The sequence below is a fragment of the Leptonychotes weddellii genome, chromosome 10, assembly GCF_054177405.1.
Source record: "Leptonychotes weddellii isolate Sample4059 chromosome 10, ASM5417740v2, whole genome shotgun sequence".
NCBI lineage: Eukaryota > Metazoa > Chordata > Mammalia > Carnivora > Phocidae > Leptonychotes > Leptonychotes weddellii.
In genome coordinates, this window is record NC_138378.1 from 70,226,318 (window position 1) to 70,252,690 (window position 26,373).

General features: G+C 35.8%; 1 protein-coding gene across 1 annotated transcript in view; it reads right to left on the minus strand.

Moving 5' to 3' along the window:
- Positions 1–935: 935 nt before the first annotated feature.
- The window catches only part of WDPCP (WD repeat containing planar cell polarity effector), a 413,409-nt gene continuing 387,971 nt past the window's right edge, over positions 936–26,373 (minus strand). The window contains exon 22 of the mRNA XM_081797281.1: positions 936–2,309. Within this exon, the coding sequence (XP_081653407.1) occupies positions 2,229–2,309 (81 nt within the window). The 3' untranslated portion in view covers positions 936–2,228. The remainder of the gene's footprint in view (positions 2,310–26,373) is intronic.

The window sequence follows — 26,373 nt, forward strand, 5'->3', positions numbered from 1 at the left end:
CCCTCTTAGGTTCATTCTTGGGGGACCTGCAAATTAAACTACCAAAGACATGTTAGCAAGAGGAAAAGACAAGATTTAATTGTGTATGTTGCATTGGAATTAAATGTGACTGAAGAATTTGGAATTTGGGGCTTATATAGCATCTTAATCGGGGTGGGAGGGTAGAGGGGCATTTTTGGGAGAACAATGACTTCTTAGAGGGGCATGGGGAGAAGGGGCACTTATGAAAAAAACAAATGACTTTTTGGAAAGATAAGTGGGTCCTTAGGAGAAAAGATGATACGTATATAGTTTTGTGACAAAATCTGACTGGGTGTAGTGCTGACTTCTTTTTTAGGAAAGAAATTAGAATTGTTCCCTGGGAGGGGCTTTATGACAATTGAATTCTTTTGGGAGTTCTGCTTTTGGCAGATAAGGGATTTTAGAAAGTCAAATGCCTATAGCTCAAAATAATTTTTATGCCACAGTGGCTTATTTTTGACCCCTTCATATGGTTGTTTCTCCTTTCTTGTTTGTTTTCTCTGCCCTTTAAAATGTTCTTCAGTTGTTTTTGTTAGATTTTGAAAAAGAGAGTTTGTGATTCAGTTTTACTCTCCTCCCCCCCCGTTTTCTGAATCTGTAATATTTTATAGTAAGCAAAATTAATAAAGATATTAACATTTAAGAGAATCCAAAATAGATCAAGAAGCAATTTATGAAAGAATAAATGAAATGCTCATACATGTTTTAAAAATTGTTCAAAATAAAAGCAGTGCAGTGAAATAATTATCAAATTAACAAAGAAAAATGAGAATTTATTGAGTATGCCATAAAAAAATCATATTCGAACCTGTTTCCTGAGAATTTGTGTTAAACTTTGTGAAAAAGAATGTGATATGTTTGAAAAATTTTTTTTAAAGATTTTATTTATTTGAGAGAGACCAGGAGAGCACAGGCAGAGGGAGCTGCAGGCAGAGGGAGAGGGAGAAGCAGGCCCCCCGCTGAGCAGGGAGCCCGATGTAGGGCTCCATCCCAGGACCCTGGGATCATGATCTGAGCTGAAGGCAGTCATTTAACCAACTGAGCCACCTAGGTGCCCTTGTTTAAAAATTCTTAAAAACACTTATTTTCTTTGACATAGCATTCCAACTCTAGGAATTTGATTTAAGGAAATACTGAGAAATAAGTATTTAAAAATAATGTAAATATGTCAATGTAAATATAAACCCTAAAATGAAACTTATCTAAATGCTGATCAACAGCTGAGTGTTAAAGTGTAATTGCAATATACTCAACTAAAAAAAGCAGGACCCTGAACTATATATGTTACGTGATCCCAGTTTTATAATATACAGGCATACCTCAGAGATGTTGCAGGTTCAGTTCTAGACCACTGGAATAAAGTGAATCAAATGAATTTTTTGGTTTCCCAGTGCATATAAAAGTTATGTTTACACTATAGTGTAGTCTGTTAAGTGTACAATAGCATTATGTCTAAAAAATACACATACCTTAATTTAAAAATGCTTTATTGCTAAAAAATGCTGACGATCATCTGAGACTTCACTGAATTGTAATCTTTGGTGGTAGAGAGTCTTGCCTTGATATTGATGTCTGCTGATTGATTAGGGTGGTGGTTGCTGAAGTTTCAGGTGGCTTTGGCAATTTCTTAAAATAAGACAGCAGTGAAGTTTGCCACATCAGTAGACTCTTGCTTTCACGAATGATTTCTCTGTACCGTGGGATGCTGTTTGATAGTATTTTACCAACAGTAGCAGCTTTCAAAATTGGCGTCCATCCTCTCATACCCTTGCCACCACTTCATTAACTAAGTTTCTGTAATGTTCTAAATCCTTCATTGTCATTTCAACATGTCTTCACAGCATCTTCACCAGGAGTAGGTTCCAACTCAAGAAACCACTTTCTTCATCCATAAGAAACTTTCCTAATCCATTTAAGTTTCATCATGAGATTCAGTCACAGAAATTTAGTCCCATCTTCAGGCTCTGCATCTAGTTCTAATTCTCTTGCTATTTTCACCACATCTGCAGTTCCTTCCTCCACTGATGTCTTGATCTCCTCAAAGTCATCCAGGAGTGTTGGAATCAGCTTCTTCCAAACTCCTGTTCATGTTGACCTCTTCCCGTGAATCATGAATGTTCTTAACGGCATCTAGAATGGTGAATGCTTTCCAGAAGGTTTCAACTTGCTTTGCCGGATCTATCAGAGGAATCAGTATCTATGGCAGCTTATGAAATGTATTTCTTCAGTAATAAGACTTGAAAGTTGAAATGACTCATTGATCCTTGGACTGCAGATTGGATGTTGTGCTAGAAGGCATGAAACATAATAAATCTCATTTTGTATCTCCATCAGAACTCAGGTGCATTGGTAATGAGCAGTAATATATTCAGGGGAATCTTTTTTTCTGAGCAGTAATTCTCAACAGTGGGCTTAAAATATCCAGTAAACTATGTTGTAAACAGATGTGCTATCATTCAGGCAGGCTTTGTTGTTCCATTTCTAGAGCAGAAGGCAGAGCAGATTTAGCGTAATTCTAGAGGGCTGTAGGATTTTGGGAATGGTAAGTGGGCATTGGCTTCAACTTCAAGTCACCAGCTGTATTAGCCCCTAAAAAGAGAGCCTGTCCTTTGAAGGCAGGCATTGGCTTTCTTCTAGCTATGAAAGTCCTAGATGGTACCTTCTTCCAGTAGAAGGTTGTTTTGTCTACACTGACAGTTTGTTTTTTAAGTGTAGCCACTTTCATAAATGATCTTACCTAGATCTTCTAGATTAACTCCCTGCAGCTTCTACATCAGCACTTGCTGCTTCACTTCTTTCCTTAAACACATGAGCCAATTTCTAGCTTCAAACTTCTCTTCTGCAGCTTCCTCACCTCTCTGAGCTTTCATAGAATTGAAGAGTTAGGACCTTGATCTGGATTAGATTTTGGCTTAAGGGAATGTTGTGGCTGATTTAATCTTCTATTTAGACCACTAAAACTTTCTCCATATCAGCAATAAACAAGGCTGTTTCTCTTTCTTACCATTCGTGTAATCACAATTGTAGCACTTTTCATTTTCTTCAAGGACTTTTTCTTTGCATTCACAATATGGCTAACTGTTAGGTGCAAGAGGCCTAGATTTTGACCTGTCTCAGCTTTGACATGCCATCTTTACTTTAATCATTTCTAGCTTCTGATTTATAGTGGGAGACCTGCAGCTCCTTGTTTTACTTGAACACTTGGAGGCCATTGTAGCATTACTGATTGGCTTAATTTTAATATTGTTGTATTTCAGGTAATAGGGAAATCTAAGGAGAGGGAGAGAGAGGAATGGCTCATCGGTGGAGCAGTCAGAACTCACAGAACAATTATTATTAAGTTTGTCATCTTATGTAGGTTCAGTTTGTGGTGCCCCAAGGCAATTACAATAGTAACATCAAAGATCACTGATGATAGATCATTATAACAAATATAGTAATAGTGACAAAGTTTGAAATATTGGAAGACTTATCAAAATATGACACAAGAGACATGAAGCAAGCAATGACTACTATTGAAAAAATTTCTTACTCAGTGTAGGGTTGCCACAAAGCTTCAGTTTGCAAAAAACAAAAAACAAAAAACCCCAGAAACATAATTTCTGTGAAACCCAGTAAAGCAAAGTGCAATAAAATGAGGTATGCCTCTATTTACAGAAAAGGAGAGTAAAAAGAAATAAAAGTTTCAAATTTTATTCTTTAAAATTTTTATGTATTTTAAAAAACATTCTATAATATATAATTTAAATTCAGAGAAAAAATAAGGTTAAAACGTATCTAATCTGGGGGCACCTAGCTGGCTCAGTTGGTAGAGCATGTAACTCTTGCTCTCAGGGTGGTGGGTTCAAGCTCCACGTTGGACATAGAGTTTACCTAAAAATAAATAAGCAAAAAAAAAAGTTATCTAATATGGGTAAAATAAATATAAAGACACTTGAATGCAAATTTAAGAAGTATTAAATAAGAGGATAAAAATAAGAGTTTAAAGTGGTAAGATAGCAAAAATATTAAGACAATAATATAAACTAAGTATAACCAATTTAGAATAACCAGAAAGTAAAGGATTAAATAACAAAATGATAAAATATATTCAAGTGATACAAAGAATAAAATAGTCTAAGATTAAGAAATTGAAAAAATCACACAAATATGGAGGAGGTAGGTAGAAACTCAAATTAAATCTAGACATTAACATCCTGTAAGATTGTTAACAGGTTCTGGGTTGAGGAAGTTTCACAGCTTGAGTGCTTTACTGCAGATTTTTTTTAAAGTAAGCTTGATGCCCAATGTGGGGCTCAAACTCAAAACCCTGAGATCAAAAGTTGCATGCTCCACTGACTGAGCCAACCAGGTGCCCCTTTACTGCAGATTTTTGAGGGATAAGGGGCAATATCTATTTAATGGTGTCATTTCTCTCATGCTTCTCATATATGCAAAAGCAGTAGTTCTCAGATACTTTAAAGGAAATTTGAGTTTGCTTCATTATTCTGTCTTGTTTTTGGAAGTCCTTAATTATTTTGTAGAACTCTGTGTATGAAATATTTTCTGAATCATTGTCATAATCAAGGAATGTTTATGAAAGCAGAAAGCATTCAAAAAGGTTCAAGTAAAACTCTCTTGGAAAGAGTTGATATCTTAAAGGGCATTTCATTTCATTCAATTGCTGGCAGCCTCTAGGAAACAGCTCTCTGGAACCAGCTGGCTTATTGACATTTCTCTGCATGTTTGTTTCTCTCTTCTTATTCATTATAAACTGACTTTCCTGCTCACATATTTACTTGCATATGGCCTTATCATGACCATTTCAAAATGATAGCCTAAGACCTATAGTCTACATAACTTCTAGCTCTTCATCCCACAATTGAGTGTCCCATCTTATAATTCCAAATTGCCAGGAGATAATAATAAATTGCTTCGATCAGTTGTGTTCTGGAGGTAGGGTTGGGAGTGAAGGGACAGGGTCAAATGGTACAAGAGATCTGTCCCTTCCAGGGTTATGAGCAGGACAGGTTTTCAAAGAAGAAATTAGTCGCATCTCTTGTATATGTCATGAGTAATTTTATTTTTTATATATTATGTTAATAATTACAGAGTAAAGCAAAGGATATTCTTTTAGTCTGACAGTGCCTTTTACTCTTCTTGTGAATTATGTGAACACATCTCCTCTCTTGATAGTGGTAACTTCATTAAGTGACACAAAATGAGAACATGCTGACTTCTAGCTAGTCCCCCCTTCAATAAATTTCTGTATTTAATTCTTTTATATAAAGTGTTATCAAATGAAGACTTTAATTCTACCTCTTAAAAATTAAATGACATTTATTTGACATTTTAAAATAAAGAAGTCATTTATGTTACCTTAGACATTTTTTGACATTTTTAAATAGTCTATTCATGTTATATAGACATTAAAACCTAATATTTTAGGAAAATCTTATTCTGTGTACATTTCTGGCATCACTTCCTGTATAATTTTTAAATTTGAAATCCTCTTAACATGCACAATAAATAGATTATGATATACTGAAGGATTAAGCTTTACTGTCTTGTGTCAGATTAATCCCTCATATATAGATCATCATTTGAACTGACAGAAATATGGCTGCAATTCAGCAAAAAAGCTCAATGGATAAATTGTTTTATGTAGGATGAATTCTACACTTCTTTACTAGTTGTTGTATAATTCTCTAAATTTAAATAAATCTCATAAACATATTTTTCTTAGACTTCCATAGAGATTCATGGAAAAGGTGCCTCTGATGTTTTATGTGGTGAAACAGTGCCATTAAATATTCTATTTGGATTTTCCCACTTTATTGAGGTAACTCACTTGGTAAGGGTATTTTTAAAAATTTTTACATAAAAGTTGATATTATTTTGAACTTCATCTCATTATACAAGTACAAATTTGCTTTTAAACAAAATAGTTAAATCTATAAAAACATTGTCCACTTGTTTTATGTTTTTGAATGAACAGGTAAAAGCTATAAATGCATATAGGTGAATATTAAAATGACCATGAAAAGTAAAGATAGTTGTTATAGTATGAGGAATGTGGTTTGTAATTAATGTACATATATTTAGGAAATATTTAAAGGGAATTTAAATAAAGCATACTTTTTTCCTAACAGGAGATGGTCTGAAAATGATTTGTAACTATCGTTTTATGTAAATAGTTGAGTGATAGAGTAGAAATACTGACTTTAAATAAAATTGCTTTATTTTATTTTTTTTTAAGATTTTATTTGTTAGAACAAGCAGGGGAGGCGGCAGGCAGAGGGAGAAGCAGGCTCCCTGTCGAGCAAGGAGCCAGATGCGGGACTTGACCCCAGCACCCTGGGATCATGACCTGAGCCAAAGGCAGACGCTTAACCGACAGCCACCCAGGTGCCCCTAAATAAAATTATTTTAATACTTAAAAAATAAAAGTTTGGGGGTATCTGGATGGCTCAGTCAGTTAAGCATCTAACTCTTGATCTCAGCTCAGGTCTTGATTTCAGTGTTGTGAGTTCAGGCCCCATGTTGGGCTCCATGCTGGGCATGGAGCCTACTTAAAAATAAATAAATAAAATAACAATAAAAATAAAAAAAAAAATAAAAGTTTTAAGGGCATCTGTCTGGCTCAGTTGGTAGAGCATGTGACTCTTGATCTTGGAGTCATGAGTTCAAGCCCTGCATTGGGTATAGAGCTTACTTACAAGAAAAGTTTTAAGAAACTTACATAACTCATGAAAATATTTGTGTGTAGTTTATGTTAGAATAATTGTGAGAGTGGGGTGCCTGGGTGGCTCAGTTGGTTAAGTGTCCAACTCTTGATTTTTGGCTCAGATCATGGTCTCAGGGTCGTGAGATCAGGCTCTGTATTGGGCGTGGAGCTTGCTTAAGATTCTCTCTCCCCCTCTCTCTCTGCCCCTCTCCCCTCCCTCTCTAAAAAAAAAAATTGTGAGAGAATTAAGGAATGCTGCTTGTTTTCTTTGAGAATGGAAGTAGAATATCAAAGTAGATTTTTAGCAGAGCAAAATTAAATCTGGATTTTTTATTTTTCAGTTTATTTTTATTTTTATTAGTTTTTTAAGTAGCCTACATAGCAAATGTGGGACTTGAACTCACGACCCTTAGAGCAAGAGTTGCGTGCTCTACAGGTTAAGCCAGCCAGGTGCCCCTTTATTTTTAAAATTATTTTATTGTAAGTATATATAGTTCACATACAATGTTACATTAGTTTCAGATGTATAACATAGTGATTTGACAATAATATACATTATGAAATACTCACTATAAGTGTAAAGCATCATCTGTCACCACACAAAGTTATTACAATATTTTTTTTTTTAAAGATTTTATTTATTTATTCATGAGAGATAGAGAGAGAGAGGCAGAGGCAGAGGGAGAAGCAGGCTCCCCACGGAGCAGGGAGCCCAATGCGGGACTCGATCCCAGGACCCTGGGATCATGACCTGAGCTGAAGGCAGACCCTTAACCGACTGAGCCACCCAGGCGTCCCAAGTTATTACAGTATCATTGACTGTATTCCCTATGCTGCACATTTCATCCCTTTGACTTATTTTATAACTATTTTGCTCATCTTCCCACACTCTCCCCTCTAGCAATCACCAATTTATTTTCTGTATTTATGAGTTTGTTTCTGTTTTTTTATTGTTTATTCATTTATTTTTTAGATGCCACATATAATGAATTATTTGCTATTTCTCATTCTCCATCTGCCTTATCACACTTAGCATAATACCCTCTAGGTCCATCCATGACACAAATGGCAAGATTTCCTTCTTTTTTATGGCTGAGTAATACTCCTTTGTGTAGATATCTTCTTTATTTATTCATCTGTCTATAGATACTTAGGTTGCTTCTGTAGCTTGGCAATTATAAATAGTGCCCCAGTAAATGTAGGGGTAAATCTTTTTAAATTAATGTTTTTGTTTTATTCAGGTAAATACCCAGAAGTAGAATTACTAGATCATATGGTAATTCTGTTTTCAATTTTTTTGAGGAATCCTCCATACTTTTTTCCATAGTGGCTGTACCAGTTTACATTCTCACCAATAGTGCGTGAGGGTTCTCTTTTCTCCACCTCCTTGCTAATACTTATTTCTTGTCATTTTGATAGTAGCCATTCCTACTGGTGTGAGGTGATATCTCATTGTGGTTTTGGTTTGTTTCCCTGATGATTAATAATGTTGAACATCTTTTCATATGTCTGTTCCATCTGTATGTCTTCAGAAAAATGTTAAGTCAGATCACCTCTGCCCATTTTTTAAACTGGGTTGTTTGATTTTTTGGTGTTGTTTTCTGAGTTCTTTATATATTTTGGATATTATCTCTTCTCTCATTCAGTAGGCTGCCTTTTTTTGTTGTTGTTGGTTTCCTTCACTATGTAAAAGCTTTTTAGTTTGATGTAGTCCCAGTTATTTATTTTTTGCCTTTTTTTTTTTTTGAGAGAGAGAGCGAGTGAGGAGGGGTAGAGGGAGAGAGAGAATCCCAAGCAGGTTGCATGCCCAGCATGGAGCCCGAAAGAGGAGTTGCTCTCACGACCCTCAGACCATGACGTGAGTTGAAATCGAGAGTCAGATGCTTAACTGACTGCGCTACCCAGGGGCCCTTGTTTTTGCTTAAAAAAAAAAATATTTGTTTTGCTTTTGTTGTCCATGTTTGAGGGGTCAGATCCAAAAATATTGCTAAGACAAATGTCCATGAGTTTACTGCACTTGTTTTCTTCTAGGAGTTTTATGGTTTCGGGTCTCATATTTAGGTCTTTAATGATTTTGAGTTTATTTTTCTATATAGTATAAGAGAGTGGTCCATTTTCATTCTTTTGCATGTAAATGTCCAGTTTTCCCACTGGTTGTGAGTTCAAGTCCCACATTTGCTATGTAGGCTACTTAAAAAACTAATAAAAAGAGATTGTCTTTTCCTCATTGTCTACTTTTGCCTTTGCTTCCTTTGTCATAGATTAATTGACCATATAAATGTGGGTTTATTTCTGGGCTCTTTATTCTCTTCTGTTAATCTATGTTTCTGTTTTTGTGCCAGTACCATATTGTTTTGATTACCATTGTATAGTTGTATAGCTTTGTAGTATAGTTTGAAATCTGGGATTATGATACCTCCAGCTTTGTTCTTCCTTCTTGAGATTGTTTTTGCTATTTGGGATCTTTTGTGGTTCCATACAAATTTCAGGATTATTTGCTCTAGTTTTGTGAAAAATACTATTGATATTTTGATAGGGATTGCATTGAATCTGCAGATTCCTTTGGGTACTATGGACATTTTAACAATATTATTCTTTTAATCCATGAGCATGGAATATTTTTCCATTTCTTTGTGTCATATTCAGTTCATTCATCGGTGTCTTATAGTTTTTTTTGGTCATGGTAAGTGTACTCTTTAATCTCCATCCTCTATTTCCCCTATCCAACCCCCCCAATCTCCCCTCTGGTAACCATCTGTTTATAATTATATGTTTATATAATCTGTTTATAATTATGTTATAAAGAGTCTCTTTATTGGTTTATCTTTTTTTTTCTTTGTTCATTTGTTTTGTTCAAGTTTTTATTTAAATTCTAGTTAGTTAACATATAGAGTAATATTGGTTTCAGGAGTAGAATTTAGTGATTCATCACTTACATGTAACACCCAGTGCTTGTTACAACAAGTGCCTTCTTTAATACCTATCACCCATTTAGCCCATTCCCCCATCCCTTCCCTACATCAACCCTCAGTTTATTTTCTCTATAATTAAGAGTCTCTTATGATTTGCTTCCCTCTTTTTTCCCCCTTCCCCTATGTTTATCTGTTTTGTTTCTTAAATTCCACATATGCGTAAGATCATATGGTATTTGTCTTTCTCTGACTGACTTATTTCACTTAGCATTATACTTCTTAGCTCTGTCTGTGTCATTGCAGTTGGCAAGATTTCATTCTTTTTGATTTGACTGAGTAATATTCCAGTGTGTGTGTGTGTGTGTGTGTGTGTGTATGTTTGTGTATATCACCTCTTCTTTATCCATTCCTCTATCAGTGTACACTTGGGCTGCTTCCACAGTTTGGCTATTTTATATAAAAATTTTTTGGGGCGCCTGGGTGGCTCAGATGGTTAAGCCTCTGCCTTCGGCTTGGGTCATGATCCCAGGGTCCTGGGATCGAGACCCACATCTGGCTCCCTGCTCAGCAGAGAGCCTGCTTCTCCCTCTGCCTCTGCACCTCCCCCTGCTCATGCTCTCTATCTCTCTGTCTCAAATGAATAAATAAAAAAAAATTTGGGGGGGGGGCACCTGGGTGGCTCAGTTGTTAAGCATCTGCCTTCGGCTCAGGTCATGAGCCTGGGATCGAGCCCCGCATCGGGCTTCCTGCTCAGTGGGAAGCCTGCTTCTCCCTCTCCCACTCCCCCTGCTTGTGTTCCCTCTTTTGCTTTGTATCACTCTGTCAAATAAATAAATAAAATCTTTTAAAAAAATAAAATAAAATAAAAATTTTTAAAAAGATTTATTTATTTGTTTTAGAAGAGAGAGCACGAGGGGGAAGGGCAAAGGGAGAGGGAGAGAGAATCTGAAGCAGACTCCATGCTGAGAGCAGAGCCAGACGTGGGACTCAGTCTCACCACCCTGAGAACATGACCCTAGCCAAAACTGAGATGCTCAAGTGACTGTGCCACCCAGGTGCCCCTAGTTTGGCTGTTTTAAATACTGCAGTAATAAACATAGGGGTGCATGTATCCCTTTGAATTAGTGTTTTTGTATTAGGGGGATAAATACCCAGGAGTGTGATTCCTGGATCATAGGGTAGTTCTATTTTTTAACGTTTTGAGGAACCTCCATGCTGTTTTCCACAATGGCTGCACCAGTTTACATTCCTGCCAACAGTGCGTGAGGGTTCATTTTCCTCCACATCCTTGCCAACACGTGTTTCTTTTATTTTTGATTTTAGCCATTCTGACAGGTGTGAGATGATACCTCATTGCGGTTTTGATTTGCATTTCCCTTAAGATGAGTGATGCTGAGCATCTTTTCATGTGTCTGCTGGTCATCTGTATGTCTTCTTTGGAGAAAGTCTGCTTGTGTCTTCTGCCCATTTTTTAATTGGATTATTTGTTTTTGGGGTGTTGAGTTGTATCAGTTCTTTAGATACTTTGGATACTAATCCTTTATTGGATATGTCATTTGTAGATATCTTCTCCTATTCATTAGGTTACCTTTCCATTTTGTTTGTTTCTTTCACTGTGCAGAAACTTTTTATTTTGATGAGGTCCAGATTGTTTATTTTTTCTTTTATTTCCCTTGTCTCAGGAGACAGATCTTTAAAAATGTTGCTATGGCTGATGTCAGAGAGATTACTGCCTGTGCTCTTTTCAAGGATATTTATGGTTTCAAGTCTCATATTTAGGTCCTTAATCCATTTTGAGTTTATTTTTATGTATAGTAAAAGAAAGTGATTCAGTTTCATTCTTTTTCATGTTGCTGTCTAGTTTTCCCAACACCCATTTGTTGAAGAGACTGTCTTTTTCCCATTGTATATTCATTCCTCCTTTGTTGATTGTATAATTGTGGGTTCATTTCTGAGTTTTTTTTATTCTATTCCATTGATCTGTTTTTATGCCAGTGCCATACTGTTTTAATTGCTACCACTTTGTAATATAACTTGAAATCTGGAATTATGATACCTCTGGTTTTTCTTTTTCAAGATTGCTTTGGCTATTTGGGATCTTTTGTGGTTCTATACAAATTTTAGGATTGTTTGTTCTAGTTCTGTGAAAAATGTTACTGGTATTTTGGTAGGAATTGCATTTAATCTGTAAATAGTTTTGGGTAGTATAGCCATTTTAGCAATATTTGATCTTCCAATCCATGAGCATGAAATGTCTTTCCATTTTTTTGCATGTCTTCTTCAATTTCTTTCATTGGTGGTTTATAGTTTTCAGAGAACAGGTCTTTCACCTCTTTAAGATATTGTTTTTGGTGTAATTGTAAATGGGATTGTTTTCTTAATTTCACTTTCTGCTGCTTCGTTATTAGTATATAGGAATGCAACAGAATTTTGTATGTTGATTTTGTATCCTGCAACTTCACCAAATTCATTTATCAGTTCTAGTAGTTTTTTGATGGAGTCTTTAAGGTTTTCTATATATAGTCTCATGTCATCTGTAAATAGAGTTTTACTTCTTCCTTGCCAAATGGGGATGCCTTTTATTTCTTTATTTTGTGTAATCATTGTGACTAGGGTTTCTAGTACTATGTTGAATAAAAGTGATGAGAGTGGACATTCTTATCTTGTTCCTGACCTTAGGGGAAAAGGCTCAGTTTTTTACCATTGAGTATAATGTTGGCTGTGGGTTTTTCATATAAGGCCTTTATTCTGTTTTCTTCCATTTGCATAGTGTATCTCTTTCCATCCCTTTGCTTTCAGGTTGTATGTATCTTTTGATCTAAAGTGAATCTCTTGGGGCTCCTGGGTGGCTCAGTCAGTTAAGTGTCCAACTCTTGATCTCAGGGTAGTGAGTTGGTGAGTTCAAGCCCAATATTGGGCTTCATGCTGGGCAAGGAGCCTACTTAAAATAAATAAATAAATAAATACAGTGAGTCTCTTGTAGACAGCATATAGATTGGTCTTTTTAAAATTTTTATTAATCCATTCAGTCTCTTTATGTCTTTGGATTGGAGCCCTTAGTCTGTTTACATTTAAAACAATTACTGTTAGTTATGAACTTATTGCCATTTTGTTAAATGTATTCTTGTTGTTTTTTTTAGTTCTCTGTTCATTCTTCTCTTGCTCTCTTTCCTTGTGGTTTGATGGCTTTAATGCTGTACTTGGCTTTCTTTATATTTTCTTGTGTATCTAGCTACAGGTTTTTGGTCATGGTTACTGTGATGCTCATAGAATATAACCTCCTCTATGTTTATAGTAGTCCATTTTTTTTTTTTAAGTTGATGGGTACCTATGTTTGAACACATCCTAAAAGCACTATATTTTTACTCCCCCTTCCACGTTTTAGGTGTCTGATGTCATATGTATATTTTTTTATTCTGCATGTCTCAACTAATTTTTGTAGACATAATTGATTTTACTGCCTTTGTCTTTAAAAAAATTTTTTTTTAATTTAGTCTTTTGAGAATTTTTCTTTAAAGATTTTATTTGTCAGAGAGAGAAGGAGAGAGAGTATAAGCAGGGGGAGCAGCAGGCAGAGGGAGAAGCAGACACCCCAGTGATCAGGGAGCCCGATGTGGCCTACCTAGGTGTCCCCCTACCTTTGTCTTTTAAACTTTGTACTAGCATTATAAGTGATTGACTGCTATGTTATATGTTTGCTTTTACTAGTGAGATATTTTTCCTTTCATAATGTTCTTACTTTTAGTTATGGCCTTTCCTTTTCTGCTTAAAGAAGGCTCTTCAACATTTCTTGTACAGTTTAGTGGTGATGAACTTCTTTAACTTTTGTTTGTCTGGGAAATGCTATGTTGCTCCTTCAATTCTGAATAATAAACTTGCCAGGTGAAGTATTCTTGGTTGTAGGTTTTTTCCTTTCAGCACTTTGAATATATCATGCCACTCTTCTCTGGCCTGAAAAGTTTCTGCTGAGAAATCAGCTGATAGCCTTATGAGGTATCCCTTGTATGTAACTAATTGCTTTTCCCTCACTGCTTTCAGATTCTCTCCTTTTCTTAATTTTTGCCATTATAATTATTATGTGTTTTAGTGTGGACCTTCTTGGTTCATCTTGTTTAGGTCTCTGTGTTTCCTGGATCTAGATGTTTGTTTCCTTCTCCAGGTTAGGGAAGTTTTCATCTATTACTTTTTCAAATAACTTTTCTACCTCTTTTCCTCTTTCTTCTCCTCCTGGGACTCCTATAATGTGAATGTTAGTATTCTTGATGTCATCCCAGAGGTTGCTTGACCTATTTTTTTTTTTTTTTTTTTTTAAGATTTTACTTATTTATTTGACAGAGAGACACAGCAAGAGAGGGAACACAAGCAGGGGGAGTGGGAGAGGGAGAAGCAGGCTTCCCGCAGAGCAGGGAGCCCGATGTGGGGCTCGATCCCAGGACCCTGGGATCATGACCTGAGCCGAAGGCAGACGCTTAACCACTGAGCCACCCAGGCACCCCTGCTTGACCTATCTTAATTTTTAAAATTCTTTCCTCTTTTTGCTGTTCATCTTTGATGGTTTTCACTACTCTGTCTTCCAGATCGTTAATCTGTTCTTATGCATCCTCTATCTGCTTTCCACTCCCTCTAGTATGTTTTTCATTTCAGTTACTGTATTCTTTAGCTCTTATTTTTTTAAAATATTTTATATCTTTGTTGATACTCTCACTGAATTCATCCACTCTTCTCTCAAATCTGGAGGAAAGGCCATAACTAAAAGTAAGAACATTATGAAAGGAAAAATATCTCACTAGTAAAAGCAAACAGCATCTTTGCAAACAGTACTTTGAACTCTTTATCAGTAGATTGCCTACCTACATTTTGTTCAGTTCTTTTTCTGGGGTTTGTCCTGTTCTATTGTTTAGACTGTTCTTCTTTTAATTTTGTCTGACTCTCTGTGTTTGTTTCTATGTATTTGCTAGGTCAGCTATGTCTCCTGGCCTTGAAAATAGTGGCTTTGTATACAGGGTGTCGGTGGTGTGGGGGGGGCAGTAGTGCAATCCACTGGTCACCAGAACCAGATGCTTCAGGAATGTCTCCTGTGTGAGCTGCATGCATCCTCCTGTTAATGACTGAGCCACAAGTTTTATGGGCATTCTGATGGTGGGTCTGGGTTAGATTGGCTGACTGCAATGACTGGGTGTGACTACTGCCAGCATACTGGTGAGCAGGGCTATTCCCTGGCACAGATGGTGGAAAGGCCTGGCTGATGCTGCTGAGGGGGTGCTGGTTGGTGGGATTAGCCTCTGGCAGAGCTGGCTGACAGGCTCTGCTATAACTATTGTGGACTTGCTGGCGGGTGGTGCTGGACCCCCTTACTGGGGCAGAAGACACTTTGGAGCTGTGCCTGTTGAGGTGGGCAGGTAGGGTGGGGGTGGGTCTTTGGGGGGAATGTTGGGGCTGGGTAAGCCCTGCTAGCAAGTTAGATAGAGATCGTCAGTGCTGTCTTCCACCAATGTTGGGCTAGTGTGGCTGAAGGGCATCAAGAATAATGGTGCTCATCAGCAATTCCATTCCCAGGAAAGTTCCTACTGATCCCTGCCCCTCTAGCACATGTCCTAAAGTTAGTCAAAAATTTTCTTCATATAGGGCCCACGTGCTTTTTGAACACTTGCCCCTCTTCTGGGTGTTGGAATGAATGCTATAATGTGCTGGTTTCTTTAAGAATAGAATCTCAGTTCTATAGCCCTCCAGTTCTTCTGGAGTTAAGCCCTGCTAATTTTCAAAGCCAGACATTATGGGGGCCTGTCCTCGCAGCACAGATCACCAGGTGGAGAATATACCTAATGTGGGGCTTGGTCCCCTTGCTCTTCAGGGAGGACCTCTACACTTTTGATATCCCACTTGCTTGTGGGTCACTGCACCAGGGTTTTGATTCCTAGCCACATCTCTGGCCCTTCTACCCTTCTTTCCCCCCCCGCCTTCTACCCTTCTTGATGTGGCTTTTTCTTTACATTTTTAGCTGTGGAAGAGCTAGTCTGTTAGTCTTTAGGTCATTTTCAGATTGAGTTACACTATATGTAGTTGCAGCCTTGGATGTGATCATGGAAGGAGGTGAGTTCAGGATTCTCCTACTTCACCATCTTCCCAAATTCTCCACAATGTGAGTTTTTAAGAATTGTGTTTTAATCCCCATGACTTTTTTTTTTTTTTAAAGATTTTATTTATTTGACAGAGAGAGACACAGAGAGAGAGGGAACACAAGCAGCGGGAGTGGGAGAGGGAGAAGCAGGCTTCCCGCGGGAGCAGGGAGCCTGATGTGGGGCTTGATCCCAGGACCCTGGGATCATGACCTGAGCCGAAGGCAGATGCTTAACGACTGAGCCACCCAGGCGCCCCTCCCCATGACTTTCTTAAAAAGCAAATTGGTGTTATTTAACTAGGATTATACTTCTAGGTTATTAAAATTTAGAAAAATCTTGGTACTTCTGAAATTTAGCTCTTTTTTGGAGTTATTTTAAGAAGATAACCAATCTCAGTGTACTTCTTTCAGAGCCTTCAAGGTCATATAATAAGGTAAACCTGTATGTTATCCATGCTGAGCTCACAACCCTGAGATCAAGAGTCGGACACTTAACTGACTAAGCCACTCAGGTACCCCGTTATATGCATATTTTAAAAATTGGGATAAAATACGCATAAACATAAAATTCATCATCTTAATCAGATTTAAGTGTACAGTTCAGTAGTGTTAAGTATATTCACATTGTTGTGCAGCCAGTCTCCAGAACTTTTTTGTCTCTCAAAACTGAAACCCCATACCTGTTAAACAATTCTTGATTCTCCCACCTCCCAGCACCTGGTAACCACATTCTCCTCTCTGCTTCTGTGAATCCGACTACTCCAGATACCTCCTATAAGTGGAATCACACAGCATTTGTCTGTCACTTGCTTATTCACATAGCATAATGTCTTCAAGGTTCATCCATGCTGTGGCATTTGTCAGCATTACCTTTCTTTTTAAGACTGAACATGCTATTGTGTGTATATACCACATTTTGTTAATTTATTCATACTTTGTTGGATACCTTGGTTGTTTCCATCTTTTGGCTATTGTGAATAATGCTTCTGTGAACATGGGTGTACAAATATTTGAATCCCTACTTTATATTCTTTTGGGTATATACCAGAAGTGAAATTGTTGGATGGCAATTTTATTTTTAATTTTTTGAGGAACCACTGTATGTTTTCCATACCAGCTATAGCATTTTATATTACAATCAAGAGTTCACAGGGGTTCCAGTTTTCTATATCCTTGGTGACATTTTTTTTTTTTTTAAATAATAGCCATTCTAATGTGGTGAAGTAGTATCTCATTCTAGTTTTGATTTGCATTTCCCTAATAGTTAATGATGTTGAATACCTTTTCATGTGATTATTGGCCATTTATATATTACATTTGGAGAAATGTCTATTCAAGGTCTTTGCCCATTTTTAATAGGACTCGTTGTTTTTTTGTTGTTGTTTTAGGAGTTCTTACCAGATACATGATTTGTAAATATTTCTCCCATCCTGTAGGTTACTTTTTTACTCTGTTGATAGTATCTTTTGAGTCACAGAGTTTTAAATATTGATGTTCAATTTAATCTATTTTTACTTTTGTTGTCTGTACTTTTGGTGTCATATCCAAGAAATCACTGCCAAATCCAGTGTAATGAACTTTTCCCCCATATTTCCTTGTAAGAGTATTATTATATAAATTAGGCCTTAACGTTTAGATCTTTGATCCATTTTGAGTTAATTTTTTTGTCTGGTGCAAGATAAGGTTCAACCTCATTCGTTGGCATGTGGATATCCAGTTTTCCCAGCACCATTTGTTGAAAAGATTGTTCTTTCCCAATTGAATGGTCATAGTACTCTTGTTGAAAATCAGAATCATTTGATTACGTCTGTGAGGGTTTATTTCTGGGCTTACCATTCTATTTCATTGCTGTGTCTTTTTTTTTTTTAATATTTTATTTATTTGACAGAGAGAGCGAGACAGTGAGAGAGGGAACACAAGCAGGGGGAGTGGGAGAGGGAGAAGCAGGCTTCCCGCAGAGGAGGGAGCCCGACGTGGGGCTCGATCCCAGGACCCTGGGATCATGACCCAAGCCGAAGGCAGGTGCTTAATGACTGAGCCACCCAGGCGCCCCTGTTTTTATATATTTTAAAAAATATAACTAATGAAGTTTTAGAATATAATATTACTTGCAAATTTGATAATTCTTATTTTTATTATTGTATAGATAGTAAGAAAAAAATGTAATATTAGTTTGGGTTATTTGGCTTTTTAATGAACCAAAACCATTAAGAGATAGGTATTGCAAACAGTTTATTCTGGTAAAAGACACAATGTCATAGCTAATATGAATTATTGTGGAAATTATTTGAGATCTGAGCATTTTGAAGAATAGTCAGACAAGCTCATAGATCCATTCCTGAATGAGAAAGTGAGCCTCTCAGTGCACGTGCTTCCTGGCTGTTCTTGTCTATGCCACTATTCTCACTTTAGAGCTGTGGTGGTAGCAGAGCAGGAATATTAATTTCTTGGAATAATTAATTAGTAAACATCCCCAGGTTCACAGTGTTGGGAAAACACAACATTTATAGATGGATATTGTCAAGGATCTCTTGTATAATATATTCTTATTACTGTCTAGACTTGGTTTTCTATATATTTGAGTTAATTTTTCCAGAGGCACGTGAAGGGGGGAAAATGGGCAATTTATTTAAGAATTAAAATTGTTTTGTTTAGTTTTCATTTAGGCAACTGGCAGACTTATCATCATTATGATTATATAGGACAAAATAGTTTTATTTATATGTATATTTTATCTTAATGTCTCATTTAAATTTTTAGTTTTTTGCATTGACTATATCTGTTTAGCATAGACTATGTCTACTTACATAGGACCTAGAAATAAAACTGAACTTTTCTACCAGTCTCTCACATCGTTGTGGAAGATTGTGGTGAAATGAATAAAAGGATATGGTAGATCAGGAAATGTGGTTTGTATTTTTAGTTAATGACTATTTATTAGAAAATTTGGAGAAAATGTGTGCAATCTTGACAGAACTATACTTTCTCAATACAATTTTTTCTTTAAAAACATTAGTTAACTTTTGATTATTGTGATAAAGAAGGATGGGAATAGTAAAATGAAAATTTGCTGGTAAATACATCTCTTTTTAGTATGGCTCACATACCATGTATTACTAAATCTTTTCCAGAGCAGTAGCAAACTGAAAAATCTAATTTGAGTTTTACTTCCTTTCTTCGTCATACCGTCTGGTAGAAGTACAGATGAATAGGAAGCAGGGAGAAAAATCTGAAGTATAAAAGCCTTCAATTTAATTAACTTTTAACTATAACATTTAAATATATAATTTACCTCATGTACAACATTTGAAAAAGATGTTGATTATTCTAAACATTTACTATTGTAAAATATATGCTATCTGCTAATGAATGGGTGTCAAGAACTATGAAGGATTTGAGATTTTTACCCTACTTGTAAGCTAAGAAGTTACCAAGCAACAGTTTCATGCTGGTAGAAGACATGAGACTCCAGAGTCAGAAACAAAAGACAGTTTATTACTCATAGTAATAGTAGCTGGAGTGTCAACTTTTGGTGGGGGCATTGATTCCAAAGCCCATTCCCACAGGGTAATGTAAAGAGGGTCAGATGATACCTGCACACTCAGTGGGCTATGTAAAGGATAGGAACTCTGAGCTTAAGGAACTTTAAATCTTTTCAAATGGGTGGGGAACCTGGTTGGCTTGGTCAGTGGAGCATGCAGCTCTTGATCTTGGGGTTGTAAGTTCGAGCCCCATGTTTGGCATAATTACTTAGCAATAAAATCTTTACCAAATAAGAAAATAAAACTTTTCAACTGGGCAGTAAGCATGCCTGACCTGTGCTGCAGAGATGGTGTCTGGCTCCAAGGGACATTCTTTGCCTCATAGCAGTAATTCAAGAGACCCATAGAAAATTGTCTCCCAACTATGGGTCTGGGTGGAAATTTTTGCATAATAAATTTCTTTTTCATAATGCAAATTAATAATGTAAACAAGATCACAAGAAATGTTTAAAATACTTGGGAGAACCAAGTTTTTTGTTTTTTGGGTTTTTTTTTTTAAAGATTTTTAATTTATTTATTTGACAGAGACACAGCGAGGGAGGGAACAGAAGCAGGGGGAGTGGGAGAGGGAGAAGCAGGCTTCCTGCAGAGCAGGGAGCCCAGATGCGGGGCTCGATCCCAGGACCCTGGGATCATGACCTGAGCCGAAGGCAGGCGCTTAACGACTGAGCCACCCAGGCACCCCAGGAGAACCAAGTTTAAATATTTTACTTTTTAAGCACATAATAATGTACAATTTAAGAAACTTTGAAAATTTTACATTATTGAAAATAAATTAAGGACTTTACTTAGGATCACTGCTGTTATGGTACATATTTTTGAAACTAATAAAAGTTTATTTTGAGAATATTCTGAATTTAAAACTCTTAACTAATTCATACTGTTTTTCCTCTTTTTAATCTGTACAGGGAGATTCTAATCTGTACCAGGCCACGAAAAATTTAGATGTGAAAAATAAAAAAAATTTTTTTTAAGTAAAAAGGAAGTTTTTTTATTGTTTACACCAAGCCAAAGTGAACCATTCTGAGAGAACCACCATCTCCAATTTCCTGAAAGTAAAATCAAATAAAAACAATTAAAATCATGTTTAAGTAAACAATAATTGACTTAATATTTATATCTTTAATATTTTAATTTAAATATCAGAAAACATTGAAAAAATAAAATGCACTAAATATATGTACATAAGAGAACTGTGTATTTTTCTTACTGTTAAAATATTGATACAGTGTTAATAAAAGTCAGTGAAGAAAAATATGAAGCATAAAAGGCAAAGAAGGAATGACAGGATATTAGTTGAGATTTGGAAGCATGTGAAGGCTCCTGCAGTGAAAAGTTGCAAACTGTGGGTCCTCATTTGTGATTCTTCCTATTACCTATTTGATTTTACAATACTGTCTGTTCTAAAAAGTCCGATATACCATGTATTTCTTCATTTTGGTGTTTTACTGAGTATTTGATAGTGGCTCTTAAGGTAATGTTTCATAGAAAAGATCATGGTTTTCTAAGCCCTTCATAAAATTTTATGAAGGTGCAAAGAGATGCAAGGACTTCATCCATTTCCCATTTTTAAACTTACTTTCACCCCTTCCCCCAACCTCATTAAGTATAGATAAACAAAGAATTTTATGATAGGATTCTGAAATTGGAGTATGTTTAAACATAGCACCAAAGGTGAATGATATTATTTGGAAAACAGTACAGTGGGGACATTTTTGAAAGTTTGGAGATAACCTACTTAGAGTTGAAAGGTAAAGGGGAAAAGTAAAGAGAGTAGGGATGGTGGTTAGTACTTAAACTAACATGTCATATTGGAGACATTTCTCTTATGTAAAAAATTTAAAGTTATTCCTTAATTATATTTGAAAGTTCTTTTTAGTAAGAGCCTTTCAGAAATTTGTTATTTCTAGAAGAAAACAGGTATGGGGTTGGCAAGTAAGGGAAACATGTATGTATGCATGTGTCTGTGGATCCTGATGTACACAAAATTAAAAAAAAAACACCCAACCTGGAAAAACAGGTAACAAGAAGAATGAGTAATTTAATATTGCCTGAGGCATGTGTGTGTGTGCTGGCAAGTTCAGGGGTTTTAGGTAGCTTTGAATTTTAAAACAAAAAACATTGAATACACCAGCATTTTAAAAAACGTAAGTTCCAATTCTTGGCTTATAAACCACTATATCAAAAATCTATCCTGTACATCAGTAGAATGGTCATCAAGAAACCTGGATTTAGCTTTCGGTCTTGTTAACTAACTGGCAGAGATCCTAGGTAAATCATTTTATTTTTCTAATATCTGGTTATAATTGTTGCTGGAAGGCCAGATTTTGCATACTCGAAGTATCTGGTTCAGCCATATTCTTGATGTATACATAGTGTCTTATGTTAAGAATTACATTTTAAAAAGTAGGAATCTTGGGGTGCCTGGGTGGCTCAGACTGTTAAGCGTCTGCCTTCAGCTCAGATCATGATCCCAGCGTCCTGGAATCGAGCCCCGCATCGGGCTCCCTGCTCAGCGGGAAGCCTGCTTCTCCCTCTCCCTCTGCCTGCTGCTTCCCCTGCTTGTGCTCTCTCTCTCTGTCAAAAATAAATAAAATCTTAAAAAAATAAAAAAATAAAAAAGTAGGAATCTCAGAATTAACTTCTCAAAAATCTCCCAGGACTTAAAAAAAAAAAAAAAAACTTTGAAGAGTTTTCTTAAAAATTCAGCCTATTTTTAAAAGACTGATTTCAGGGCATTTCTACTTTATGCCAGTAGCCCATGATAATGTGTTCCATGCTAAATAACATTGACTTGTACCTTATTTAACTTAGAAGAATATTTTGATGATTAATGAAATAATTGTTTTATATACTCATTTATTATTTAAAATAAAGTATATTCATTAAATAGAATTTGGAACACAGAAAAGTATAAAAATTTACCCATATTCTCACCAGTCATATAAAACTGTGGTTTACCATGTGTCTGCTTCAGTCTTTTCCCCCCACATGTTTTATTTTTTAAAATATAGTTTAAATCATATTATATATACAATTCTATATATTTTAGAGGGTTTTGCCTCACTTTGAACACTTTTTTAATGCTCCAACAGTCTGTTTTTAATGGCTAAATTTTATTCCATTAAATACTATAGCTTTATTTAACCATTCCTTATTTTTTTGGTTAAATTTATATTCCTAATTTCCTTTTTTTTTTTTAAATAACTCAGTGATAGACATTCCGTTTTTTGTTTTTTTGGTGTTTTTTTTGTGATAGACCTTATTAGGCATGGGTTTTTTTTTCTGTGTTCAGGATTATTTCCTTGGTATGGAGTTGCAGAATAGAATTATTGGCGCAAAGCTTATGAAATTTTAGGCCTCTGGGTAAACACTGTAGAATTGTTAGTTTTGCTTTGTTTCTTTCCTGGCTTGGGAGGAGGTGATTTTGTTTGGTAATAGGAAGTATGGTTTCAGTGGAGGATGATCTTCATCTTACTATGTGCTGAAATTGTGCTCACCCTTGACTGAATAGTTACATGTTAATTCCTGTAATAATTTACTGCAACAAAAGGGTTTTCCCCAGACCCTCATTTGATTTCAACATATAGTTGAAATAAATAAATGCACATTTTTCTAAGCCACACCCTCTTGCTGTTACCTAATGTTGGGTGATAGCAGGTCACTCTCTTTTAAATGTACATAGACTTCCATAAGTCAAATTCTGTAGACAACTTGTTCTGTAGACAAGTTAAGCTTTGCTTTGCCACAAATTGGATTTTGACCTGTTCCTCACTTAATACAGATCTTTTTTTTTTTTTTTTTTTAATACTAAGCGATCATCTCATTATTTTATATTGTTTCCCCTCATGGTCTCATTCAACATTTCTGATTTGGTTCAACAGTAATTAAATCCTAGAAGTATACTATTTTTTTTTTTTAAGATTTTATTGATTTATTTGACAGAGAGAGACACAGCGAGAGAGGGAACACAAGCAGGGGGAGTGGGAGAGGGAGAAGGAGAAGCAGGCTTCCCTCCGAACAGGGAGCCCGATGCGGGGCTCGATCCCAGGACCTTGGGATCATGACCTGAGCCGAAGGCAGACGCTTAACCGACTGAGCCACCCAGGCACCCCTAGAAGTATACTATTTTAGAGATAGAAGAAAGTCTCTTAATTTGCAGTCCTTTCATTTTACAGATGAGGAAACCAAGGCTCATACAGGTTAAGTGTTTTATCCAAAGTTACTCATATAGCGGCAGAACTGGGATTAGAATTTTGTTATAGCTCTGTGAAGTGCTTTTTTCCACTACAGCTTCTTTATGTAGTAACAGGGAACATGTGTTTCACAGGCTACTTTATGATTTACTCCTATGATTGCCTATACTTGTCATTTAAAGCTCTTGTTTATAGGCATGCCAGTAGCCCACCCCTGTGTGACAGGAGATGCTTTCTTTTCTTTCTTTCTTTCTTTTTTTTTAAAGATTTATTTATTTTAGAGAGAGATAGTGCACACGTGTGGGGGGGAGGGGTGGAGGGAGAGGGACAGAATCTTCAAGCAGACTCCCTATTGAGCATGGACCACCCCCTGCCTCCATGCAGGGCTCGATCCCACTACCCATGAGATCATGACCTGAGCTGAAACCCAGTCAGAGGCTTAACCGACTGAGTCATCCAGGTGCCCCCACAAGATGCTTTCTTGTGCAGTCAGGTTGTCCAGTTACTCAGGTTTCACTATTGACTGTTAACTCTGCTTCTTGCATATTTGGATCATACAGGGATTTTTTTTTTTAATCAGTATTCCAGAGTTGTGGTGCTTGATGCTTTTTCTAGAAAATGAAATCTTAAATTGACTACAATCTAGCAGTTACCAAAGGCTGGCTTGAGGCTTCTGATACTTATGAGAGACAGGCTAATAGATAAGCTAACTATCTAATTTTCCAACTTGCTCTGTTAAGTAAACCATCAGAAAGGAATGTACTTGGAGCTTGTCCTCTCATCTTTCCACAGAACTGCCTTCACTGAATTGTGGTTCAGTATAATTCCAGCTTTTATACAAGGCTTATAATGAAAATATGTATGTGAATAGGATTTCTTTTTCAAAACTCTACTTGAAGACATGTTTAGTTTTCTAACACAGACATTCTTTAGTGTGTTCCTAGTGCTGGAAGAACATTTCCATCCAGTTGAATTTACTATGTGCATACTTTAAACTATTAAGTCAGTAAAGACAATAATAATGAATGGTGTTTTGGAGTTTATAAAATGCTTTCACATTACCTAATTTTACATAGCAGTCCTGTGATGTTATTAAATATAACTATTCCCATTTTACAGTTTAGAAAATAGGTATAAAGAGGTGCGGCTCTGAGGAAGTAGTGGAACAAAACTGGAACTGAGATAGTTTCCCTATTAATCCTGCATTCTTTTTTTTTTTTTTTAATTTCTTAAAAATTCAGTTTAGTTAACACATAGTATAGAATTTGTTTCAGGGGTAGAATTTAGTGATTCATCAGTTGCATATAACACTCAGTGCTCATTACATCAAGTACCCTTCTTAATGCCCATCACCCAGTTACCCCATCCCCCCACCCACATCCCCTCCAGTGACCCTCGGTTTGTTTTGCATTCTTTCTATTATACCATGGTATCTCCCAAAGTAAACCTATTTTCCTTTTTTGCCTTAGCCTCCCCAAATTCTGAGTTAAACTCTGTTTTAATTTATATATAACAGCCCACATATTCAACAACATCTCTTACTTTGCAAGTTTTAATTGATTTTTGCTTTGTGTAATGGTATTAATGGTATTATAGGTATTTTAGGTATTTTGCTTTATGTAATTATATAAATAATTTTGTGAACTCTGCCCCAAATCTTTCAGAAAGTAGATAGGTCATAAATACTAAGATAAATAGATTTATATCTATGAAGAATGATCACTGTATTAGGGCTGTGTTGGCACTTTTGTTTTCTACGTAATAGTTTATCTAACTCTCCTCTTTAGGTAATATGTTGATACACTTAAAAACATTTTTAAAAAATTTTTCTTTGGAGGAAAGATATGAGAATAGTTTAGCACTTATCATATCTCAACAAATATTTGAAGATGTTGTTATCCATCAAGTAGATTAATAAGCTTTATGATAGTATCAATGAAAATCAAAATTGCTTTTATCACACTTTTAGAAATTGCATACTTAAACTTCAGTTATATAAGATGCTTTTTATTAAAGTGGATAATTGTCAGTATGTAAATACATTGATATATATGTGTAAATATATATGTATATATACATATGTATGTATATTATATGTAAATATATGTATATATTACATATAAATATACATGTGTAAGTATATGAATATATGTATGTATGTATATATGTTTATATTACATATAAATGTATATGTAAGTGTGTGTGTATTTCCCCAATATTTACATATTGACATTATAGAGACACACAAATGCACTCCCTGTACTGTTTGTACTGCTCTCTTCTGGCTGGAATCAACCTTCCTGGATGATAGAAGGGCCAAAAGAGCAATATAAACAGCAGATTGGTATATCTGTCATAATTTCACATTTAAAGAATGAGTTTCTGGCATTTCCAAGTCTAAGATTTTTTCCAGACAGTATGCCAATGAGTAGTACAGGCCAGACAATATAGGTACATGACTATATGGTTTATTACCTATTTGTCTATGACTGAAGTCAGTGGTAGGGAACAAGAGGTATGCTCCATCCTAGAAATGTATTCCAACATGCAAGCCCAAGTTAACCTCTTACAAATTTGTCTATTAAAGTTTAATGGAGAACTCAAATTCTTTTGATCAGCTTTTGTCAGTACAAATCCTTCCCAAAGTCTTCCCAGGAGCCAGCTAGATCTCTATGGGTTTTATTTCTTTATTTTTTTTATTGTGGTGAAATATGCATTACATAAAATTTGCCATTTTAACCATTCATTAATTTTCTAATTTGTTTTTTCTTCACCATGGTTGACTCTTAACTGTATCTCAGCTAAGGTGTTTTTTAAAATGGTTCTGGAGAAAGTGGGTAAGAATCTTAAAGTGTACTATATCAAGGAACAGTCTACT